We start from the raw sequence: 25,768 nt of genomic DNA, 5'->3' as shown, positions 1-25,768 counted from the left end.
TAACGGTGTCGGCTCATCGTTTCATGATTATATCTAACGGATTTAAGCTCCTACAACAAAATACTATCATACCTTAGGTCGGGATCCGTTTCTTCTTCTATATTTCGGCTAGAGTGAGAGAGAAACTAGAGAGAGAATCTTAAGTATGTTTTGGATGGTGTAAGGGATATGTGTAAATGAATTAAATGGAGGATTAAGGGTATATATATTTTTGATCATGGGCTTAAGCCCATGGTCTTTCCTTCATTCCTCCATAACCCATATCCATTTACCCAACACAAGTCCATCTCGTATTCTATTCAACTAAACCGATAACGACCCGCTATAAAATAAACGAACTTTATTTTATTAATATAACCGAAAGTAGGATGTTACAAAAATTCATGTCGGTTCACTTCAAAAGTCGAACTTTCCGACCGTTAAAGTTACCGTCAAGCTATTTAAGTCACAATGTCAAAACCCAACCATTTGGTACAGAAAATATACATATAATAACAAGTAATATATCATCACATCCATGTTTGATCATCTAGCACCAAGTATGCACACAAAACAAATTTTTAACTACACATACTCAAACCTTAACTTAAGTTTTCAACTACACAATGAACATGTTATTTCTATAGTCTCTACAAGGTGTTTATGTACCAAAATTTCCAGATCTTAATAACCCATATTAACCTCTTATTTCATCCCATTATCATCTTTTAAACAGACACACTCTTGATTCTTTAACAACAAAGTTTCTATTACTAGTAAGTAGCAATTTTTAATAACCTTATTATCATACCAACAATCTTTATAATAGAGTATACTAATGTAATCCTAACCACATGTCTTTAATCATCCACACAAGATTATGTTCACTTATCAAATCATCATGCAAAACATCTTGTACAATTTACAAAGTTTCTTTTATTAGTAAGTTTAACACAAACTCTTGTTTATCTAAGTTATCATGTTTCATGCAACCTAGTACTTCTAGTAGATTTTATTCTTTTCCATATGTCCCATTCAATCACTTAGTTTGTCATTTTCAATCCATATAAAAATCAATACAAGACAAGTATGAGCTTTATGATCAAAAATCAAATTTTGTATTACTTGCATGTGTAAGTAACTTTTCAAAATAATCAAATCTCTACACTTTTGTCAACCATTTTCCAAGATATTATTTACCTTTTCAAAACTATTATTACTATCACTTACAACTTTTCAAATACTTTTTAATAAATCAACCAAGTGGGTTTTCAAAATTATCACTTATTCTTAACCATTTTAACATTTAACAAGATTGCAACTTCAATCCAACACCCAAATCAAAACCCACGGTTCTAATGGGTGTTTTTACCCATAATCCATTTCCAATCTTTTTACCATTTACACATTTACTTCCATTATTAAAACAATGCTTAAACCTATTTGTTAAACAAACTCAAGTAACATTAATATAGACAATCTATACAAGCTAATATGCAACCAATATAAGTCCTATAATCAACAAAACCCATCTTATACATTCACATACAAACTCATGGGTCACACACATGCATGTATACATCCATATTATACTTGCATGTATATTATCAAACATACCAAAATCAAGCTTTAAACATCCTTTAACAACTAATATATCCAAGTCTTGAGGTGGGTTATCTTGGATTTCGAATTTGGTGCCTAAGGGAGATGATAATCTGGCCTTGTGTTAGCTATAATCCTTTCCTTAGCTTCCTATTTCTTGTTATTTGCTTAAGCTTCCACCAAATGCTCATAATCTTCAACAATGGTGGGTATAATAATTTGAAATGGTGATGATGGTGAAGTGGTGGTGGTATACGGTTTATATGGAGAGAGAGAATGAGGTATAGGTTTATGAGTTGGAACCTAGGGTGATGTGCTGTGTAAACAATAACACTCCAAGTAATCTAGGTAATTGTATGTATGTATATATTAATATAATAATGCAAGTGGGTGGTTTTGTGAGAAAATAGCAGCTGAACTAGGGGTGGGAAATTGGAAGGGGTGGTTTTTAAATAATAACATGTGGTATTATCTAGGTGTTAAGGTTTAACGTATCTCGTAATTTATCTAGCCAAACGACATCCGTTTCTAATAATTTTTATCAGACTTTAAGCGAAATTGGATTACAGTCAATGTCTGCCTAAAAACATAATTTTCTGAGAAACTTGATGTCGGGTCATTAAGGTGTCCTCTACTGGCTTTCGGTTACTTATTTTCTAATTTTCGCGATTCGAACCTTCAAAAATTAAGTTTATATACTATCTCTAATATCCTATCACAAAAATTAATTTTTCGAGGTCATCTTGACATGTTTATGAATTTATCTGTTTTCGAGACATTACCCGGTGTCAATCTGTACAGTGTCAGCTATACGACAAAATTGAACTTTTTCGGGTTCCATATTTTAAAACTCAACTAAAATCAAAAACTTTAGCTAAAAATATTATTCCTATGTATTTATTTTATTAATTAATACGCAATTATAGTTAAGATAATTACCAGATTAGTCTAATTTTTGGCGGTTGTCACATCATATATGTACACATGTTGATAATCTTACATTAGGCCACGCCAAGTAATAAAAATTGAAATATTTGATTCGTTAAAATTAATAACAATAATTATATATTTCTTTTTACAAATGCCTACGAATCCAAACGAGTAACGACAATACCTATGTTGATTGGTCTTTATATGGTTCTTTCAAATGATGCGGATAATCTAACTTTTATGATATATAATCTATATAATATATGTTATTAAAATCAAACCGTTGAAAATTAAAACTGTACCAAACTGGAATGTTGGTTTACTACGGTTTGGCTTCGGTTTTATTTATGGTTTGGGTTTATTGAGCTTTTATTAATAAAAACACAAAAAAATGATCAAAATAAAAGAAGTGATAATGTTCCAACACTTGGAACTTAAAAAAAACCCAACTCCAATTATGCGTATAGTTTAACTTAGAATAATTAAATTCCAAAGAAAAATATAAAAAAGTTGCATGCCCCAAAATCCTACGGTCCGGTTCAGGTTATTGCGACTGGTTTTGAGCATAAATCATAAACCAAATGTTTGGTACGATTTGAAACTTTCTAAACCGGCCGACCAATTTTTAAAAAAATAAACAGACCATGTGAAGAGGTAGGTTCCAGCAGAGCCCAGTTGGACCCGCAAGACTCACCTTGAAGAGAGACGTCTGCGCAGAAACCAACTGGATCCGCAGGACCCACCATGCTCAGAGACGTGACGTCCTTACGCGCAGTACGCAAGCTGTTCCCGCAGGAAATGCCTCCCAATGGTGAAGTACTCTGCCTGTTCCCGCAGTTGCGGATACAAGCCATCAGGGAAGGCCACCCGCGCAGCAAGGCTACACGCACAAGGCACTTAGCTCTCAATAATTCAGTTGTCACCTGAAGGAATGAGCAAAGCCGGGAACAATCCCGCACAAAGGCGGGAGGGGGAATACTCCCGCTCAAATAAGCCAGTCCGTACGATACGGGAAGATCTTTTGTACTGTACCTGACGAGGTATGGGCAAAAGATCTGACCAAAGATACGACAGCTCTTTGACAACAGTATGGCGAGCAGCATGCTCTTGTACTGTATGTCACTATTAGCCGCTGCCTACTCACCAACTCCTGTCATACCACGTGCATAGCCGGCAGTTGGTGGAAAAGGAATATTACACAGCAGGCCTGGTCACTGTCAGCCGCTGCCTACCCACCAACTACCAGCATGGCACGTGCGTAGGCCACAGTTAGTAGAACAGGAATACTATTCAGCCGGCTACACCTTCTTGGAAACCTACCTTCGGCTATAAATACCCCAAATGGTATGATCTTATCATCTTATCATCATATACTATCTCGTATTACATATTATACCTGATATCTGCTCTAGCAATCTCTTAATATACATTTATATTCAAGAGCAATCTAGTCTGATTCTCACGCCGGAGGGTGGTCACAAGGATGAACCCCCCCCCCCTTCTCAGTGACGAGCTCACGGTGTCTGTTTTGCAGGTTATCAGAAGAACCATCTTTGCCGGGTCTAACCCCTCGTGGGAAACATCTATTTAACCCCCAGGTTATCCGTAATCTGCCTGGGGTAACTTAGTGTTTCTTCAATATGGTTCTTTCAAATGATGCGGATAATCTAACTTTTATGATATATAATCTATATAATATATGTTATTAAAATCATATTGTAAAATAGTGTTTTTTTAATTATACCACTTTTGGAGTTCTGGCTGAGGGGAACTTCTAGATACAATCTCCTGCGACTGATATAGTCATATAGAAAGCAAAGAGAGCAATATGTGTTACCTTTTTTTACTCTCGATTGTATCACGAATGTAGAAGGGAGCAGATAAAGAAAGCAAAGAGAGGAATGAGTCCAACGGAAACAAACAAGTTGAAAGTACGTAAAATTTTATTTTTAACTAATAGTAAACTTTACAATAAAATATAGGGTATAGATCAATAAATGAAATTAATGTGCTAATAGTAAGAATTAAGTATAGTAGTTATATATACAAGTAAAGTAATTGCGTAATACATAATAGAATAATCAAGTATAATAATTATATATACAAGTACAGTAATTATGTAATTACATCATAGAGTTAATTATGATGTAATTACACAATTATTCTATTTGTATATATAATTAATCTACGTGATTATCACAATTAGCACGTTAATTTAATTTGTACGTTAATTTTCCCATAAAAATACAAATGTTGTATACAAAGAAATATAGATCAAAAAAATTTTAAAATCTCATGTTTTCGTAATCTAAGTTTATTGTACCTTATAATACATCTTTATACGTGTCCTTCACCACATTTGATGTACTTCACTTTGTATGGTTCAAATGATTTTATTTGTTCCAACCCGTGTTGCACACGGGTATCTAACCTAGTTTATAATATAAGATTACATGACAAGTCATTACATTAGAAGGTACCATAGCGTATTGTCTCGTATCGTCTCATATAATCTAATCCAATCCAATCCTATATTATATCACATTATGCTATATTATATTGCATTACATTATAATATACCATTAGATGATTCACTCGGTTTTATTATATACGTTTAATTACAAAGGATCCTTTTAATGATATTCTTGATTGTGCTGATCACAGCATGGTGGTTGATAAGACGCTTGGTCCCGGTACTGATGTGGATGCCGGTTCTGGTACACAAAAGATGACGACATCTGCAGCGTCAGCAACACCTGACTCACAAGCCGCAGTTGGACCGAATATTTCACAATCCATAGGCTGAGAACCACCTAAATATTGGAAAGAAGCAAAATCAATACTTCAAACTTAATTTAACAAAAAAATAAGTGAACAAAACAGTTAGTCAGTCAATCTTGTCAGGCATACTTAAGTCATCCTCAAGTGGCTTCCCATGATTTGCATTTTGATTTTGTATCTTTGAGTTCCTTCTTCTCGTGGGCCTTTGGCTGTGAAAATTGCAAATACGTCTAGTTAAATATTAACATGAATTTGCTTGTACGTTTCAAAATCGAAAATCTTAAAAAACAACAGACTGTCACTTACCAAAAAACAGCTTTTCTCCTGCATGAAGCTTTTCGCCTACTATCTCCCTCGAATTGGGTTGATAAACTATTTTTGGGTTTTCAAATATTTTGTAAATGGTCTGCCAAAGATAAAAAAAAGCATGATATATGCATGTATATATTATTTGGGTTTTCAAATATTTTGTAAATGGTTTGCAAAGATCTAATGCCGTATATAATTTCAATGGAAGTACAGAAATGAAAGACAACAAGAACGAAGGCGTAGAAGGAGAAGGTTGTTGAAGGAAATACATCTCTGGGAAATAGAGCCAATTAACAAGACACCATCTTATTTAAAGATTATGAAATGTGTATCTTTCGCCCCAAGCTCCCCTTCTGAACAGCTCAACTGCAAATCAACCCAACACCAATCGATTAAGCTGACAGTTGACATAAACTTTGTTGCAGTACTCTAGTGTTGTTTCATTAAATATACTAAAGAAGTTTACCTTCAAGTATGTCGAAACGCTATGAACAATCAACATGTTATAGACATCTTATAACATGCGTTTTTTAGTTCCCTGCATCACGAATCGGAGTCAAAACAAAACAAAAGAAGATAGACAAGATGAAGCAAGAAATAATTAACAAACACAATTACCATCAAATCCTCGATAGACTTCAGAATATATGTCTCTGATAAAAATATAAAATGAAACGAGAGTTAAGAGTTACAGATTATTGCAGGCACGGCGCCGATAGTGAGAATGAAAGGAATTAAGGGTTGAATTTATAAGGATGCCTAGATACCAAATTTTTCATTTTAGTCCCACATTTTTACTCTATATCTAATCTTTAATTCTACCCATTAATTAGTCTTATTTTCTTTAATGTATTTATCGTAAGTTAATATATTGTCATGATATACTTTAAATTACTTAGTTTACATTTGTCATATTTTTAATATACCTCTATATATGGTATTATTAATCGAATTGTTTCAAACACACATAATCGTGGGTAAATGATTACATATGTGTGACACCCACTCTCCCACATGTGTTTTCTATTGGACCGTTATATAGATGGAGAAATAAACACTTTATTCAAGCAAACTACTGTGAAAGAAGAACATGTGTGATTTCTTAGATTCTTCATAGACGTACTTTAAGGTTTCTATTTAGAAACATCCAAGATTCGTGATTTCATCTTTTGAGTAGCGGGAGTAAAGATTGCATAGATTTTGGCTTTTGTTAAGATTAATATCGTGGTAAATTTTTGTTTAGGTTAGAGATGAATACTCAATCAAGATGTAATTGCGAAAAATCTAGTAACACTTTATCTTATGAAAAATGAACGTCTTATGTTGTATACATTATGTTTTTAGAGTGGTTGACAAGAAGAAACAAAACCTATTTTGATCATTAAAAACCCTAGTTTTTACATATAGTTAGAGTTGAACACAAATTCAACAACAAACTTTTTCCATGGCTAACGCCTTCGCCTCAACATGAAAGGTGGGTTTACGTTGTTTTAGGGCGCAAACTTTTATTTTTATCTTTTTATTACGCCTTTGCTAATGAGTCGACATTTAAAGAGCCATGACGCACGATGTTAATTTTTATCATAACTAACTGAAACTTTCAAACTAATCCAACTAGGATCGAATAATTAAATACACAAGTTGATTTAACTAACCCCCTTGTTTTACATCACGTGACAATTAAAAAACGTTAACTTGTCTAAACAATCTAATGACACTTTACTCTAGCAATTAACAACCTTAAAAGAAACACACGCGCAGTTCCGTAGATTCTTCATAGATTGGTAGCATTTCAAATTAGATTTGCTCAATATTTGTGCTTTCCTCAAAGAGTGACGACGTGTAAAGATTGCATAACACTTAATTTGAAAACCATGTGAAAAATGAATGTCAGGTCTTTACGTTCTACACAGGAAGTTTTTGAAGAGTTTAGTAAGGAGACATTGTGTACGTCTATTAAACCTATTTCCTTACACAACCACCCCTAGCAATAAACACATCTTATAAATCTAAAGAACAAAAGAAAATTTTGATGTTACCGCATGTAATATGTCAAGTTTTTTAAAGTTAGGGAGAAAAATGTTGACCGTTTACAACACAATCTCTTTTCTAACCTACATCAAATTTATCCCAAACCATACGATTTGTAACAGTTACCTATGATTGAACATAAGACATTGGGCGTTGTCCGTTTTGTTTCCCATTTTTTTAGTTTTGTTTAGTTTGTTTTTCTATTGTAAAGAGATTATATGTTGCATTTGTATAACCTAGCTTATATGCACTAACAAAAGTGGTTATTTAGCATTTGTGTAACCTTGTATGCGCTAACGAAAGTAACCAACGACTAGTACATATATCTAGGTAGGTTGTGTATTATGTTAAGACAGATTTAAATAGAGAACTGTATAAACAAACGTGGAGTTGTGGGTAGTGTTCACTAACTATAGCAAGACAAAAAGAGAGAAATTTATGCAATTAGGTAACCACCTTCTACAAAATAGTTAAAACAATAAATACATGTGTTTATGCCATTATCAAAATTTTACTTGAAATTGGTGTGAGATCAACTAATCAAAATGAATTAACACTTCGAAACTCAAAAGCGGTCATTTAATCCAAACTGATCAATTAACATTAATTATTTATTTTGACATTCGAAAGAATTAATGATTACATATAGAAAAATATAATGCAACCCCAAGATTCAACCTTTAAACAAATACTTATAACATGGTAAAACCGCCAAGTTCGGTTTGTCACTTTGTAACTAAAATTAGTGGTTTGTCGCATACAACATTACACTCTTTTAAATTATTATATCATATCATATATAAACTACAACTCAATACATTAAATTAATTACAATCTAATATAATTAATACGGTATAATATATTGTGATATATATGATATGTTATAGTAAGAATTTATATAATGTGATACAATATAATATCTTATCTTCTTAAACTAAAAATAATAAAAATGAACCGAGTAAAAGTGAACCGAATCAAAACACATATCATATCATATCACAACATACCATACATAGCATACAATATTGTATCACACCATATCGTACAATATCGTATCATACCATATCATACTATACCATACCATACCATACCATAAAATATTATATCATACCATACCGTACAATATCGTATCGTATTATATCATATCATATCTACAAAACATAAATGTTAGGGACCAATAGTACCAAATAAGAAAAATTGAATGTAAGGGACTAGTATTGCCTAGTTACCAAATTAATTAGTGAGAGAGAAAGTTGCAAAGTTAAAAAAATCACAAAATCATCTAACATGCTAAGGCAGGGATAGGCTTGGTCATGTTGACCAACCTTAGTGTCTCATGCATAGACATGAGAACTACTTGTAATTAGGAAACATACTTAAGTGATGATCAGCACAACCGTCCCATGTAAAATGCACGAATGTGTCAACTATTGGTTATCGGCTTGTGTCGATAGGCTTCAACGTAGCGCAGTCCATGTCAAGTGTCGAACTATCGATTGTGTCAACTACCATTGCAAGTACTAATAAGCACGATTATGTCATAACACAGTTTTGCAAGTCCAGTTTGAGACACATTGTAACCCCTTATTGGTTGAAGTATCGTTTATGTATGTATATTCATACACAAAAAAAACACATACACACACATGATGCTTTGGCAATCATTTTTCCCAGTCTCAAAAAACTCTACAACTTTTAGGTTGAGAGTAAAAACAAGAAAACATTTTCGTCTTATTCTTGAGTTTTTTAACCAAGGAAAGAAAAGGAGAGGAAAGGATAAGAAAGGGAAGGTAAGGGAATAATTTTTTTTTTAATTAGGTGTGTTCTTGAGTTAGAAAGAAATTAGAGGAAAGGAAAGAATAACTATGTTATCCTTCGTAAGCATCCCATTTTTGGGAGGATAATTTATTGGGAAAAAACATCAATTTAATCCCTCCTAATTCATCCTACTCATTTCCTTTCCATCCTAAAAAAACTCAAGAACACCCATTTTTTAACTATCCTTACTTTTCCTTTCCTTTCCCTCTTTTAAAAAAACTCAAGAACGGAGCGTTCAAGCAATTCAACTCGTGAACAAGGAAATATTTTATTTCAATGTCCGAAACTAGATTAAACAACTTACACCACTTGCGCATTGTTGATAGAAACATTTTTGAAAGCTTATGGAATTTGAGAAATAGTTCATGCAAAGAATAAACTGAAAAAGTGGATGAGAAGAAGATGAGTGCCAAAAGACAATGATCTTACAAACATTGCTAGAAGATGTTTAATGCAAGATGGATAATACTTGCTGCAAAGGAAGTTTGGGATGCAACCGAAGTCATATAATTTGGAGTCGAACTAATATTTGTTTGCCTTCTTATTACCAACACTAGTTGTTATATAATCAAATATGTGAGAAAAATGCCTTTCCTTTTGACTTATCAAAGAATTACTTTATAAATAATAACCAAGTTTTGAAATTATTTCAGTTGTGTTCAAGTCACGTCAGTAAAGTTTTATTTATGTTTCAATCATATATATTTTACCTGGACAACATGTTATTTAGGTTTTTTTTATATTTTTAAATAATTTGACATTGCAAAATATTTTTAAAAAAACTGGAAAAAATAGTAAAAGTTGAGAAAAATAATTTTTAAATTGCGAAAATTGCAAAAAATAAAATAAAACATGAAACACTGCAAGAAAAACAAATAGTAATTAGGAAAGAAAAAATCTAGTAAGAAATCACCCTTTTTAAGTTATGATTTTTTTTATAGGAAACCACCAGTTTTTTAGAAAAGTTTTAAAATGATAGTTAGGTGATATTAAAATATTTAATAGTGGAATTATTAATTGCTTCCATACAAATATATATATGTATATGAACATATTAATTATATTGTAATTTAACACAATTTTTCAGATTTTTTTTTGCAGTTTTCAAATTGTTTCTTTGCAATTTTTCTCAATTTAAAAATTATTTTTCTCAATTCTACTAATTTTTTCAATTTTTTTATAAATATTATGCATTGTCAAACTATTTAAAAAATAAAAACTATATAACCTCGTATATTAGTAAAATATATAGGATTGGAACAATTAAGAAATTTTAATTATAACCTGATTGGAACAAAATATTTTATGAATAATCCGATTAGAAAATTTTCAAAACTTGGTTACTGTTCAATAGATTAATCCCCACAAATAAAATGCTCTAATTAGCATATGGGCATGTGTTTGCTTTGATGGCTGCTAATTCTTGGCCATCTTGAGAAAGTTTGAAAATTTGTGATAAATGAGTTTTCAATGAGCATAATAATGTATTTTTCACAAACTTTAAACATAGTTAAATACTATATAGGTAACTACCGCTAATATAATTGCTAACTAGCGCGCTGCGGGTTCAAACAAAGGTAGCGCGTCTGTGAAAAACGTGTCCACCTGCCAACGCACGCAGAGTGCGACACGTCAGCAACTGTTCCAGCACTGAATGCAGAATCAGAAAGGGTGGTGGCTGTTGAGTGTTAGAAATAATTTAAGTTAGTAAAAAGCATTGAAGATGTTCATTGCAATTGATTTCCTTTCTTTCTCTATAAACTTTGTTTTGACTTCTTTAACTTTTCTAGCTTACTTTGACACCTACAACAACAGCAACTAACTGAAAAAATGCAGCAACACTTTTGAGACCCGCAAATGCACACTGTTTTGGCTGTTGTACTTTGGAAACAAAACAAAAGGATTCTACTTGGAGACCAGCAATTTGTTTAAAGAACACGTGTTGAGCACGAATCCTCAATCAAATTTCTTGCTTTATTTGTTCTTAAAATCTCATTTCATACAGTTGTGTTCTTTGTTGCAAATAAAAATTGTAATTTACTGCGTTATATCATTTTGTATTTTTATTTTATTCTATGAACAGTCAACGGTCTCCTACGAAAGTGTATTGAAACAAAAGTGGCAATACAAGACAAACAAGGTTTTCGCATGGCTCGATATCGTAGACCAATATCGGGAATTAAACTAAACAGGTAGCCGGGTATATTTTCATATGGCAAAAACCATTTTCATACACTTAATCAGACACACAACTAACTTCAAGAAGACAAAAACAGGACTTGACCAAACTTTGTACTATTGACACTTTACAAGCTTTCCCTTAGACAACAGACACGCATCAAAGGCTTGTACACTGTGCAGTTAAAGGTACTACTTGGTTCCTTTGTGAGCATTTGTGGCACACTTTATTGCACCGGATCTGCGAGATGTGCTGCTGCTAGGTTGAGAGTTTTTTTTGTTTGATGGCAGACTTTAGCGTAGCAAGTTCCTCTAACTGACGTCTTTTGTAAAAATCTTGGCATTCACTCTTGCATTTGTAAAAAGAAAAAAACAGTTAGTGCGGCTTCTCGTTGTCCAAAACAGAAATTTGGCTAAAAATGGAGAACGGGTCAAAATTGGTCAAACGTGTTAAAGTCTCGCTAGGTACATGTTTAATGCATATGTTGTTTTTTGTATTGATATATTAGACACTTATTATTTTAATAGGTTAGACGTACAGTTTTTTGGGTCAACTAACAAGTTTAGAAGCATAGAAAGAAAAACTACGCATCTTGAACACAAAAAACAGGTTGAATTTTGGCGCACAAATAAAAAAGTAGTTTAGTATGTGCATAAGTGTTGCGCATCTTTGGCATTTGTGACTAGAGAAGGCATACCAAGGGGTTGAGCAAGTCCAAAATGATGTCCTGTGCACGATTGAGATGTGCATCCACTTCATTTGGAGCTTCCACCTCAATCAATACATGAAGTGGTTCATTCAGGTGCTCTCGGCCAGTATTTCCCCTCAAACGCTCCTCCTAAACATAGAGTTAAACCAAAATTGAAAATATTACAAGATAAGTCAAATGGTTCAAACGCACCCTATATATATCGCTTAACAAGGAAGAACTAGGATTATTTTTATAATGATATATAGTTCACTACCTATTTATATAAGTTTAAATACGGACGATAAAAAGTGCTAGTAGATCGGCCCAGTCGGTTTTGAGCTGAATCATTTTGACCGATTACCCAACTAGCCCGTTTTGTCACCTCTAATTTTTAGATAATGAGCTGTACCTTGTTATGGTTTCTCATGGAACCCCTTCCTCTAATGAAGAGACGGCATCCAGTGGCAGCTTCAATCCGCTTCAGAGAATTGCCTCTTGGGCCTAAAAGCCTGCCAACAAAATTGAACTGGCATCCAAGAAATAAAGTTAAATAAATCGTCACGAGTTTGAATTAATGTAATAGTCTATTAACCTTTTTCGAAATGTATAACTTACATCAGGGAAGGTATCAACAGGCACTTCCAAGCGCAATAACTTCTTTGTAAGCAAGGAACTTGGGCCAACTGCTATCATATTCCCTTGATCAATTGGTGGCCGCCCGAATCCCTTCGATTAAAAGAATATAAATTAAAAAGTATTAAAAGAGTCCTCATGGTTTGTTGTAGGTGTGGGTGTCTAGGTGGGAAATAAAACAAGCTTCTAAGTATGGATTAAAACTGATGATTCATTAATGATGATTAGCAATAAAAAAACAGATATTACCAGCAGTCTTATAACTAATCAAGTATAGATGTTTTGGTACATATCAGCTTTTTACATGGAAACTTAATCATATGTTCCTTAAAGAACATTAGAATAAATATATTTACCAGGTGCTGATGATGATTCCAGCCAGAATTCTCATCCACAACACCTAAGTTTAAAGCAGCAAGTCTGGACATAATACTCAAGGAACTCAAGGTATTTGGGCTTTCCAATTGCCTTCCACCAGAACTATACATATCTTGGTTGGATAGAACCTCTGAAACCCTTGCTATCTCTGTCAATAAAAATAGTTATTAAAGAAAATTGTGAAAAAAATTCCTTAAAAAAATATTATTGTGCCTGATGTAGTTACCGATTTGTGTTACAAATTATTATTACCATTATTAAGCATGATTAATTCAACCTATTTTAAACAACGACAACAATAACAGTTACAATAATAATAATAGTTATAGTTATAATAATTATAAGAATATATGATGCTACTAATTAAAATAATAAAAATTAAAGTACTGTATATAAATAACCTTTCAAATAAATGACAATATGACAAAGTCTTTCAGAAGTTCTAAGATATATTGTCTTATACTCATCTTTCCACTACCACGCCACTGGCGGATCCAAAAATTTTACGACAGCCGAACCATATATCGGCTGATCTTTTATATGTATATATGTTACATATTAAAATAAAAAAAACTGTGAGTGCGGTTGACCATGCACCCTATATAGTGTGGGTTCATCCATGGGATCCGCTAGCAAATAGTTATTGTTTAATGACGGAATTTATGATATCGTAAAAAAATTGTCATTATTGCACTCAACTACTCAAGTAATTTATGCATCATTATCATTTATTAAAAAAACACAAAAACACAATCATCCATCACTTGAAGATGATCATATTCATTTTCCATGAAATCACATGCATGATGGACCTTGAATTGCTGATTCTATTTACATAGCACAGCCTAATTTCAGCAAATACAGATGAGTTATATACGAAATTCATCAGTTTTGTCGTCACGGCATCATGTAAAACACTTCATATCAATAAAAATTAAATGCTAATCGAAAAATGTCAATCATACAAACTGTAATACAATCAATATATGTTTATAAAAAATACCTTGGCTCAGCAAATTATTGCAAATTGGAAGACCATGAGCATAAAAAGCAAGTCTCTTCTTTTCTTCAAGCAGATCTTCCAGGTATCGACTGTATGCATATCGAATTAACAAACGAACATATGTAAAATTTGAACGAAAATTAAATATCAAAACTTTCTAGGGAGTATTAAAGATCAAAAAAATTCTATAAAGAAAATGATACCTTGCAACATCTGTGCTGGCCGAAACATTTGACATAGCTTATTTTGAACCTGGAGAGAAGAGAGTAAGAAATAGAAAGAGAGAAATGAAAGAAGAAAACTGGAAGTGAGTTGGAAATGTATATGGCTTACTTCATTTTTAATTATATATATGGTTAAACAAGTGAGGTATTTACTAAACGTTTCCGGTATTCTACGGTGTATTCTACGGATGAGGTATAACATCCTCAAAATCTTATAACACTTTTCTTATTTAATATTTCTGTTATATTTGCAGAAGATTCTAACTTCCTTTACATCATATATCAACATCGCAAATTCTATCAGGATTTGGTCTTCTCTGATTTCAAAAACCAATCATTATTAATTGTATTCTGGTATTGAAAAAAAGAGAAATACCATTACAATTCACAACATATTATTTTGCAATTAATGTCCAAACAAGAATTAGGAAAGTAAATAAGAAAATTTAAATAAAGTGTACTGGGTTTTATTAATCTCAACTATTATTTTTCATCTTTTGGTCATTGACGGTCCCAACCAACGAATTGCCACGGATAGTCCCATCTTTTTACGTATTCTTTCCCAACATTCCGCGATTAATAGAATCTCAACGCCGTTACTTGCAGATCACGGGAAAAACACTTTTGGCCGGAAAAGTCATATTTTTTGCTGGAAAACTTCACTTGAACACCGCCACCACCAACTGACTCACCACCAACCGATTCCTACGATGGTTCTAGGTTCCGGCGACCTCAATGTTAGGGCTTTTACTAGAAAAAGATTCCTATTAGTCTGATCCAAGGTTATAAAGATGTTTGAGATGAAAATGTTTTTTTTTTTTTGAAAAAAATGTGAGCTTTCTTGCAAAAAAAAATAAAATTTGTCGACCTGCAACTAACTGCGTTAGAATTCTATTAGTTATGGACCGTTGAGAACGAATATGAAAAAGGTAGGGTCATTATAGAACCGACGGAGACCAAAAGATGATACTTAGGACTAATAAAAACCAATACACATTTAGATAATAAAAAGTTATGAACTTTACAAGCAACTAAAGTACCTAATAAATCTCACTCATAACATTGCTATTGTTAGAGTGGGGGGAGGGTTAGGATGTTGGGAGAAATGTTCCTCTATCCTGTAAGATAAAGAGGCTACTCCTGTTGAGATCCCACTCTAAGAGCTAGAACTTAGTTATCCTTTGTTTTGTGACAAGCAGGTAATTTTTTGAACATCATAATCAACAATTAGGATGAGTTGAAACGAGTGGCTTATTAGACACAACAGGTCATGTTAGTAAATGGGCCATGTTCTTTTCAACCCGTTAATAAAAGATAAAATCCCCAAAATGGTCATTTTGACCAAAGGATTCCAAGACTAGCTATTTGTTTTGAAAATCTCTAAAACGGCCCCTTCAAAAACCGTCCGCCGCCGATTTTCATCGACCATCCGCCCTATTTGAAACCAGTATTGTATAAATCCTGATTAAGCGCCGATTAATAACTAGTCCCCACTTCACTGATTAATTTTTGGGCTAATCCGACGAGATTCCGGCGAAAATCAACTGTTTTCAACGAGATTCTAGCCAACTCCCGGCCAAAATGTGTTTTCGTATGTAGAAAACTGAAAATTACATATAAAAATTTGTGCGCGAAACTTATATGCGTATGTAGTCGTTTTATTTGATACCAGGATCTGTTGATCCAATATTATCAATAATGATCTGTTTGCATCATCTCTTAATTGTTGTTCTTATCCCAATCATTCATCTCCTATATTATTGTCGTTCAATTTGTTTCACAACAAAAACCCTAAATCACTATCTGATATCCGCTGCTATATATCAACAGCTTTTAACAACTTTCTTTCCATTTAGCTTGTCTTCCGTTTACAAAAACATTTTTTTCATACCGAATAAATTATTTCGTTGTTAATTTTCATTATTTACTGATTACAAACATATACTAACCGGATGCACGCTGACGAGTTTTCCAGCCAGAATTCTCATCCACGCAGCAACTTCGGTCATGATGTTCAAGGGCCTCGAAGGATTTGGGTTTCCAACCATCACAACTACTAATATCTTGGTTGGATGCAATCTAAGAAACCCACCTGAAATTATATTGTAGATCCACATTAGTCACAACTAACAATTAAGATACGTTCTAACATTATGCTATGTACCTGATTCCTTGTAAAAAAAAGTATGAACAATCAACATGTTATCCAACAATTAGCATACGTTCTTCAGTTCTCTGCATCATGAATCGGAGTTATCATTACTATAACAACTCAAAACAACATAAACAAAGATAGATGATGCAAAAAAAAAAAAAAAAATTATAGAATACTAACAATTGTGAACGCCCGGTTAGGCTACAGACGGTGGCTGGCAGGCAATTAAGCACGGCGCTATTAATGAATACTAACCCCTTGTTTTATGATGATATGATATTGATATGAAATGAAAGAGAATTAGGGGTCGTTCTATATATAGGCGCAGTCAGGAAGCAAAATTTTCTATATTGGCCCCTTGTTTATTACTTTCTATCTATAACTCCATTTTGTATGTTCATTTTCTTGCCCTTTCTTAATCTATTATAGGGCTATCAATTATTAATACGGACATGTATGTTAACAAGACATGACACGGGTTTTAACAGGTTTGGGTTTGAGTTTAACAGGTTTCATGTCTTAAACATGTTAACATTTTTAAGACATGTTAAAATTCGTGTTATAACAAGTTAAAAGACACATTAACCTGTAGGTAACTAGTGTAGATTTTTAATTTAGAAAAATTAATAAATATCCACTTTTAAAGTCCTAAACCAAAAGACATATTTATATATGATATTTCACTCATGTCCTTCGTAACCCGATATTATATTTTTAATGAATGTTATGATTTGTTATATGGTTTTTGTTTCAAGTATGTTATGTACGTATTTGTTGTTTTTTTGTTTCATATATGTTAAGGAATGTGGTTTTTGTTTCAAATATGCTATGAATTATGTATTAATTAAAACTTTTATGCTTGTTTTGAAACTTTTTGTTTCATTACACATGTAGTATCCATTGTATGTTTAAACAGCTCCCTTAACAGGTTAACATGTTATTAAGCAGGTTCGTGTTTCGAAAAAATGACACGATTAGTTATCGTGTCGTGTTCGTGTTTAGTACAACAGGTCATCGTGTCTTATCGCGTCATGTCATGTTGTATCGTGTCTGACATGTTATGACAGCCCTACTATATTCCATTTTATTGTTTTTTAAACGTGTTTCATGTTCAACTTCGTATGTGTTTTTGACAAACATTAGTTGCATATGCATAGTCATATGTATAATATTTCACTTTTCACGTACGAAGTTTGTTTCAAACACCCATCCACGTACATAAGGCGTGACAACCACACACTTAGCGATTTCTTAGATCCTTATGATCTACTCGAGGTTCGTGCTTTGATCTCCTCAGTGACAGCAAGTAAGGTGACGGCAAGTAAGGATTGTATTCCACAGTTGGAGCTTTTCGTTTTTGTGTAGATTTCTTCAACGTTAATTTGAAGTCACTTGTGAAACTACGAGGATACATAATGTATGTCTATTAAACTCATTTCCTATTCCCTAGCAAAGAATAAATCATATACTTCTAAAAAGGAACAAGAAAACTATTATCTAGTATAGGTGAAATATAGCATCTTGCACAAATAAAGCTTGAATGTAAATGCAGGTGGTACTCATGAAGTTTTTCCATATATTTACTATTTGAGAAAGTAAAATATAGCATTTTGCTCAAAAGATTAAATACAATGGTGATCACTTTATCAGCTTTACAAGTTTAACGATGATATATTTCAATGTCACTCTTTATTACTTAATTAAATGAATTGGTTGTTGGTTTGTTTGTAAATTTGTAGGATGACTTTCATTACGCTCGTCTTTCACGACCAACAAACCCACATTGTCAAAAAATTTTACACTCGATAATTTGTAAGCTTAAATCGAATTCCAGTTACACTCAAACCAATTTTGCTTGAATCTAATTCCAATCACGATTGTAACTGAAGTCATGCTCTAAAAGGAATCATGTTCAAATTAGTTCATTCAGTTTACAATTTTGCCTCGTGTTTTTTTAATCAGGGGCTTAAGTTGTCTAGTACGTATTGTATCATTGTATGTATACATTATTGTATTGGATCTTTTACCTATATATTTATTTATTTATGGTTTTTAACTTAGACTATTACATATTGTTTGTTAGTCTACTCAATTATTACATGATATTGAGTTAAAAACATATTAGTTGTCGTGTACAATTCAGTATTGCACATAGCGTACTAAAATGAAAAAAGAATGAACAATCTCAATCTCCTTATTGGCAAAAAAATAAATGATCATGCCCTTTTGCACCCTTCACTCATGGGCACCCACTCAAGTGGGGAGCCTTTCCCTGATTACCACCTTAGACACATGTCTCTCACGGGTTATGGGTATATGATAGTCTCATATCATATCAATCATATCATATTACATAACTAGAATATAGTCCATACAATACATGGGTTGTTAAAAAATGTAAGAAAAAAGTTAAATTTGATAATATACATAATAATATACCTTATGAATTTATAAAATATAAATAATAATAAATAAAATTTTATAATTCATAAGTATCTAAAGGACTCATTTAATACAACATTTAAGGTTATATTTTTATAATGGTGATAGTATTAGTTGACATCGTATTTAACTATTATAGATGAATGACATGTGAAAAATGGTTTTGTTTTAATATTATATTTAGATACATATTACTCTGTATTATGTAACATTACATCATATCAAATCATTTGACATCATAGCATATTACATCATATCACATCATATAATATCAAATTTCATTATATTACATTACATCATAGCGCATCACATATATCATTTGCATTAAATATTATATTACATTACACGATTTAATTTTTATTGTACTCAATTACGTCATAATATACCATATCACATCATTTCATATAAATCATTCTATTTTATATCACATCATATCAAATTACATTATATAACATTCACATTTTATCTTATTATATCAAAATACAAATTATGTCATATCATATCATATCACATCACGTTTAAGGGTATTTTTGTCATTCTCCTTTTTATTTTGAGTTCATGGTCATTTCCGTCCCATACTTTTGCTACTTCAGTCCAAAGTTTGAAATTTTGTCAATTTAATGGTTAGTTTAATTCATTTTTTTATAACCCCTAAGAGCATAATCCAAGCATAAAACCATCGAGCATCGACAAAAAAACAGGTATGCATTTACTATGTCGACAACAGTAATCGTAACCCCCTCGTATTTAACATATCGTAGAGAACATCTGGGTCGAAATCAACAATCAAGAGGCCAATTAGTGTTGATTTCGACCCAGATGTTCAACCTCCTGGAAATGTGGGATATTCGACCTCCCGATGTTGATGTCGACCAAAATGTTCTCTATGATATGTTAATCTAAACCCTAACTATTATGTATTAATAAAAGAAACAATTTTTAGTTTTTTCTGTACAATTCAGTTTTAGGGAATTACCTTGACCACATTAGCATTGAATTTCACCATGGGGGAGATTTCAGGAAATGTCTAGAAAACTAAATATGAGGGGGGGGGGGTATGATTACTGTTGTCGACATAGTAAATCCATACATGTTTTGGGGTTGGATTATGCTCTTAGGGTTGTGTTAAGCTTGCATTGTGACCTATACCGTGTGGATATAGCAAAGAAATAGCCACTTAAATTTAATAATAGAGTGGCTAATTATATCATATAGACACTGGATATTACGCTAAAAGTGGCTAAAAATGTTTGTATTAGGCGAACGCCATTGGAATGCAAAAATGGATCAGATGGGTTTATCACTTACTCTAATGTAAAATTACCAAACACAGAAAATACCTGGTTTGACATGAGAATGATTCCAGATGAATGTTATACAAAGTACTTACAGAATTGTATTTGCATGGCTTATGCAAATGCACCAGACGATAGTCGAAGCATCTGCTTGCTTTGGTTCAGTGACCTCCCTGACATCCAAGTGTTACCTGAAGGCAGCGGAGGCCTTGATATTTTTGTAAGGATGGCTTCAACTGAGTTAGGTAATAATATGTAGCTATCATATCTAGTATTTTCTATACTAAAACGCACTTTCTATTTTTGCATTATCGCTCCATACTAACTTTCAGTTAACTTCGTTGTTATGTGAATATCGTGCAGATTCTCTTGTTTCTCAATCAATTCCCGAAAAAAACAGGGGAGATCAAACATTAAAATTATCCTACCCGTAATTATTCCAGGGGTTATTTTCATAGTATTGATCACCGCAACATGGTTGTTTTACGCACAGAGGAAATGGAATCACACCAAACTAACAGGAGAAGGTACAAAGTTTCATAAGTTCACTAATATAGTAGATTAATACTTTTGAACATATTATTCATGTGTGAAGTCTTGTTGCCTTGTTGGTAATAAAGAAGTAATTTAAACATACACAGGCTGATATGAGTAATTGACCCTTCACATTTTACAGCTTTACAAATGACTCTAAAACTACACTTTCTAATAATGACTTAATTAAAGACCCGTAAACTAAGTAAATAATGTAAGTGTATAACTAAATTTCAATATTCCCCCATGATCATAAACTTGTCTCTTTATTCTTCAACCTTCTATTCTTTAGAGGAGTGCTGGTTCTTCATTATAAACGAGATGAGATTCTTGCGCCTTTTACTTTCTCCTTACATTTACATTTGTTGCACTCGCATGCAACTTGACCATAGTCACCACATCTGTAACACTTGAACTAACTTTTGTCTTTGGTTCCTCGACCCGTACTTCTTCCACGTTTGGAAGAGCCTTTTCCGTGACCCTTACCATGGTTTTGATCGCCATGGCCTCTTCCATAATATCAACTTTCATGATGATTATTTGCACTTACCATCAGGAGCCTTCCTTGATTATTGCCCTTCGATTCATCTTCAAGTTTGAGTCATTCTTCAAAGGCTATTATCCTTCTCCCTATTACTACAAATGGCATTTTGCCAATTTCAGAATATTTACTTGATTGATGCCACAATATGCAGCAGGAATTTCGTTGGTACGAAGTTAAGAAACTTCCTTATAATTTGGCTATTTAAGGTTAGAACCAAGATATTTAAATTTGGCTATTATATTGCAACTTTTCTACAAAGTCATTCAGTTTCGTTCTCTTTAATCTTTAAGGCCTCTAATTCAATCCTAAAAGTTTGTAAACGCGCTTTCTAAACTAGATCGGCTCCAGGGAATCAATTTTTAATCAAATCCTATATTGAATTTGCACCCACTTATTGCGTAACTTGCATTAGAATATCTCTTGACAAAGTTTGGATGATCAATGGGTACGTCTTGTTAGGGATTGATAAGTTTTACGATCCAATCCACACAAGCAGACAATATATCCACACGCACACTTATCTGAAATAACAAGATGAACATGAGAGATTTATAGTGGTTCGGACAAAACTAACCTACATCCTCTCTCCACAACTAGTTATCTTTCTATTAGGTGCTCGCCTCCAAAACGAGGGGAAGCCATAACCAAATAGCCACAATGCCCCACTGTTTACGGAAACAATAAGAAAGTACTTATATGGGGGGAAATCTAGGGCTAGCTGGACAAACAAAACATTCTCCTGTCATTTAACTACTTAAAAAACCTCTGCTCTAATTAGTCTAGTGAGCCAACAACCTCTGCTCTAACTTTTCTAGTGGGCCAGCAACCTTTGGCTCGTTGTCTAGTGAGCCAAAGCATAACCCCTGCTATAGGATAACCTCTACTCTGATTATCCTCCGCTCTAAATTATCTTCTGCTCAGGCTGTTAAAGACTCCACACCCAGAAGGTGTAATTTGATTCAAGTAGTTTGGACGCTGAAGGGATACGTTTCCTTGCTCATGGATTGACACTAATGCATTTTTTTTTCTGTATTCGTGCTCTTATGCCTGCTCTTGCTAACAGATTCAAAGATGAACTCTTCTTGCTAACTTACATATCTTGTTTGCATGCTTATGTTTTTGTCGAACCACATATGTATCGCTTCTTGTTTGTACCAAGCAGGCTTTAATCACACCACACCGTTTTGATAGTACTGCATGGTGGGTTTTCATTGTACCACAGCTTTTTTTCTTGCTTTTGCTGTTCGATTTGAACCACACAACATTAAAGTCTTGTTTTGTAGTTTCTTACCAACTAGTTCGATTGATTCCATGTTTTTTTTGAAAAGTTGCGTTTCAAGATAATTGATTCAACTCAGATTTTCAAAAATGATTCAAATTGGTTTTTCGAAAATGATTAAAATCGTATTTACAGAAGATGGATCAAATTGGTTATTTCTCTTTCTAACCAAACAAATTGTTCAAAACTGTTGGATTTTCAATTTGATTCGTTTGAACCGAATTTAACTGAAAAAACAGAATACCCATATGGGCAATTGATGATTTCTTCTTTGAATCTCAACTTATTGATTGAGTTTTAGATGATCATGATTGAATTTAAATAATCTTGTTTCAACTTAAAACGATCATAAAAATAATTTACACACGAGTGGAAAATATTTCAAACGTTATATATATGTGGATATCATAGAAATAATTTACCTTGTTCTCTGCAAAACTGTAAGATGTATGAAAAATATTTATAAATGGTGGAATGAGAAATTGTCATACAAATAATTGAATTGCTAAAATAATAGTCATACTAAAAAAGGGAATACACAATTAGTTATAAAAAAATTAATTGTGGTCAGAATCGGTTTTTAAATCATTTGAAAGGAAACAATTGGTTATGAATATAGAAAACATTAATTAGTGAGGTTATGATTCTAGAAAATATTAATTAGTGAATTATGTGACAATTCTATAGATGAAAACCCGATGACTTGCAAGCCTATGTTGGCATCCTAGTTGAAGGTGGATATCTTGTATTGCTTTAATAGTATAGTAAGATAACCCCTGCACTTTGCACTTTTACAAATGATTCTGATTTTATTTCTGAAAGACCATAATGCTTACTAAATATGATGACATAACTTGAATCCCTATATGATTAAATGCCAGTAAGTCTGCTTTTCCCGATTTGTAGGCGAAATCTTGAATCCCTCAAGAAGCCAGGAAGAAGACAAAGACATTGACCAACCATTGTTTAGCTTCTCTATCATTGCAAATGCCACTAACAAATTTTCACCTGAAAATAAACTTGGAGAGGGTGGATTTGGACCAGTTTATAAGGTAATCACTGTATGAGAATAAATGTGACAAATCCATGACGCCGTCGTTTAATATGAATGAAAAACAAAAATTTATGTAGTGTAAGCATGAAAATTAAATTAATAATATAGGCATGAAAGTAAATTTTGCTTTTTGTATTGTTTTTTCACATTTCAAATGGTAATTTTTCAGGGTATGCTTGAAGAAGGGAAAGAGATCGCAGTTAAACGTCTCTCTAAGCATTCAAGTCAAGGACATGATGAGTTTAAGAACGAAGTAATCTGCATTTCTAAACTTCAGCATCGAAATCTTGTGAAGATTCTTGGGTGTTGCATAGAAGGAGATGAGAAGTTATTAATCTATGAGTACATGCCAAATAAAAGCTTGGACTCATTTATTTTTGGTAAATCATATATACAAAGTACTTGATTTAAAAAGTGTGTGTGTGTGTGTATTATTTAAATGTAGTATATGTAGAAAAAAACCAAAAATTACTAAACAAACATGTTTACCAGACGAAACTCGAAGTGTGCTTCTTGATTGGACAAAGCGTTTCAACATTATTAAAGGAATTGCTCGAGGACTTGTTTACGATTCACGATTAAGAATCATCCATAGAGATCTTAAAGCTAGCAACATTTTACTAGATCAGGATTTGAACCCTAAGATATCAGACTTCGGCTTAGCTAGAATTTTTGGAGGAAATGAGACCCAAGCAAACACAGAAAGAGTTGTTGGCACGTAGTAAGTCATGGAACCAGCTATTCATAAAATTTTTTTTCATGAATTAGTATGTGTCCTCTCTTATGAGCATTCTATTGTGTGCTTGCAGTGGTTACATGTCCCCCGAGTATGCACTAGATGGTCTTTTCTCACTGAAGTCAGATGTGTTTAGCTTCGGCGTCTTGGTGCTGGAGATTGTGAGTGGTAAGAGGAATAGAGGATTTGCTCCAACTGAAAAGGAAAGTAACTTTATAGGATATGTATGTTCATTTCTCACACACCATATATATGCCTTCAATTTATTGTACAAAACTGATAACTTTCAAACTGTATTAAGGTATGGAGTCTCTATATTGAAGGCAGGTCAATGGATCTAGTTGATTCAAGCTGCGTTGATACCTGTCGTCCTCTTGAACTCATAAGATCAATCAAAGTTGGCTTATCATGTGTTCAATATAATGCAGGAGACCGCCCACACATGTCATCTATACTTCTGATGCTGGGCGGAGAGGGTGAACCGCCAGAACCTCAACAGCCATCATTTTTCATGGAAAGGCAGTTACATCTCGCGAAATTCTCGCCAATTACTTACACAGAAAGTTCAATGAACGAGTGCACGATTACTGAGGTAGATGCTCGATAAAAAAACTTAATTTTCTTTGGCATGCTTGTTTCGCTAGTATTATTGCATCTAGTTCAAATGAGTGGGCTGAAATGTACGTATTACTGTTTTATGAAATTGTAATATGATCTTAGTGTGGTTGCTTATGTTTGTTTATAGCTGTTTGGAATATCAGAACAATCACTATATATGCATATTACTAAACATAGAAATTTTTCATACTGTTAAAAATAACAGATGCGTTGTTCTAACTAACATAAACACAAAGGCGGCTCAAACTATTTGTAGGCCTAAAGCAAAATTAGAATTTGAGGCCTTTTTATTTGACCATTTTTAAAAGTCAAATAGATAAAATTAAGCTAGAAGCCGTGTATCTTAAATCAAACAGATTAAAATGAAATTGCAGCAGCATCAAGGAGAATTCCTTTTATCCCAACACTAATTATGCGATATATAAGTTTAAAATTAAAAAGGATAATTTCTAAACAAACAATTGCAAACTTATGCCAATGATCAAGTCATACAACCATTTTTACAATCAAGCAAGTAGTTAGTAATAAACATCATCAAGTTTCAATGAAAAAA

General features: G+C 32.9%; 1 protein-coding gene and 1 pseudogene across 3 annotated transcripts; one reads left to right on the top strand and one right to left on the bottom strand.

Moving 5' to 3' along the window:
• Positions 1–5,169: 5,169 nt before the first annotated feature.
• On the bottom strand, positions 5,170–14,572 carry LOC143604071 (KH domain-containing protein SPIN1-like; annotated as a pseudogene).
• Positions 14,573–20,432: 5,860 nt separating this feature from the next.
• LOC143604073 (G-type lectin S-receptor-like serine/threonine-protein kinase B120) lies at positions 20,433–25,514 on the top strand. Of its 3 annotated transcripts, XM_077080664.1 has the most exons (6): positions 20,433–20,977; positions 23,714–23,859; positions 24,031–24,241; positions 24,354–24,582; positions 24,671–24,821; positions 24,899–25,514. In XM_077080664.1, the coding sequence occupies exons 3-6, from the start codon at positions 24,034–24,036 to the stop codon at positions 25,202–25,204; spliced, it is 894 nt and encodes a 297-aa protein (XP_076936779.1). In that variant the 5' UTR covers positions 20,433–20,977; positions 23,714–23,859; positions 24,031–24,033; the 3' UTR covers positions 25,205–25,514. The 3 variants fall into 3 exon arrangements, with proteins under 3 accessions (XP_076936779.1, XP_076936777.1, XP_076936778.1); XM_077080662.1 differs by having other exon boundaries at positions 23,714–24,241; XM_077080663.1 differs by lacking the exon at positions 20,433–20,977 and having other exon boundaries at positions 23,503–24,241.
• Positions 25,515–25,768: the final 254 nt, after the last annotated feature.

Source organism: Bidens hawaiensis, unplaced genomic scaffold, assembly GCF_021521415.1.
Source record: "Bidens hawaiensis isolate Kalapana, Puna unplaced genomic scaffold, B.hawaiensis_p1.1 tig00063825_1, whole genome shotgun sequence".
NCBI classification, from domain to species: domain Eukaryota; kingdom Viridiplantae; phylum Streptophyta; class Magnoliopsida; order Asterales; family Asteraceae; genus Bidens; species Bidens hawaiensis.
The sequence above is the reverse complement of the archived record's forward strand: the minus strand, read 5'-3'. Positions and strand labels throughout refer to the sequence as shown.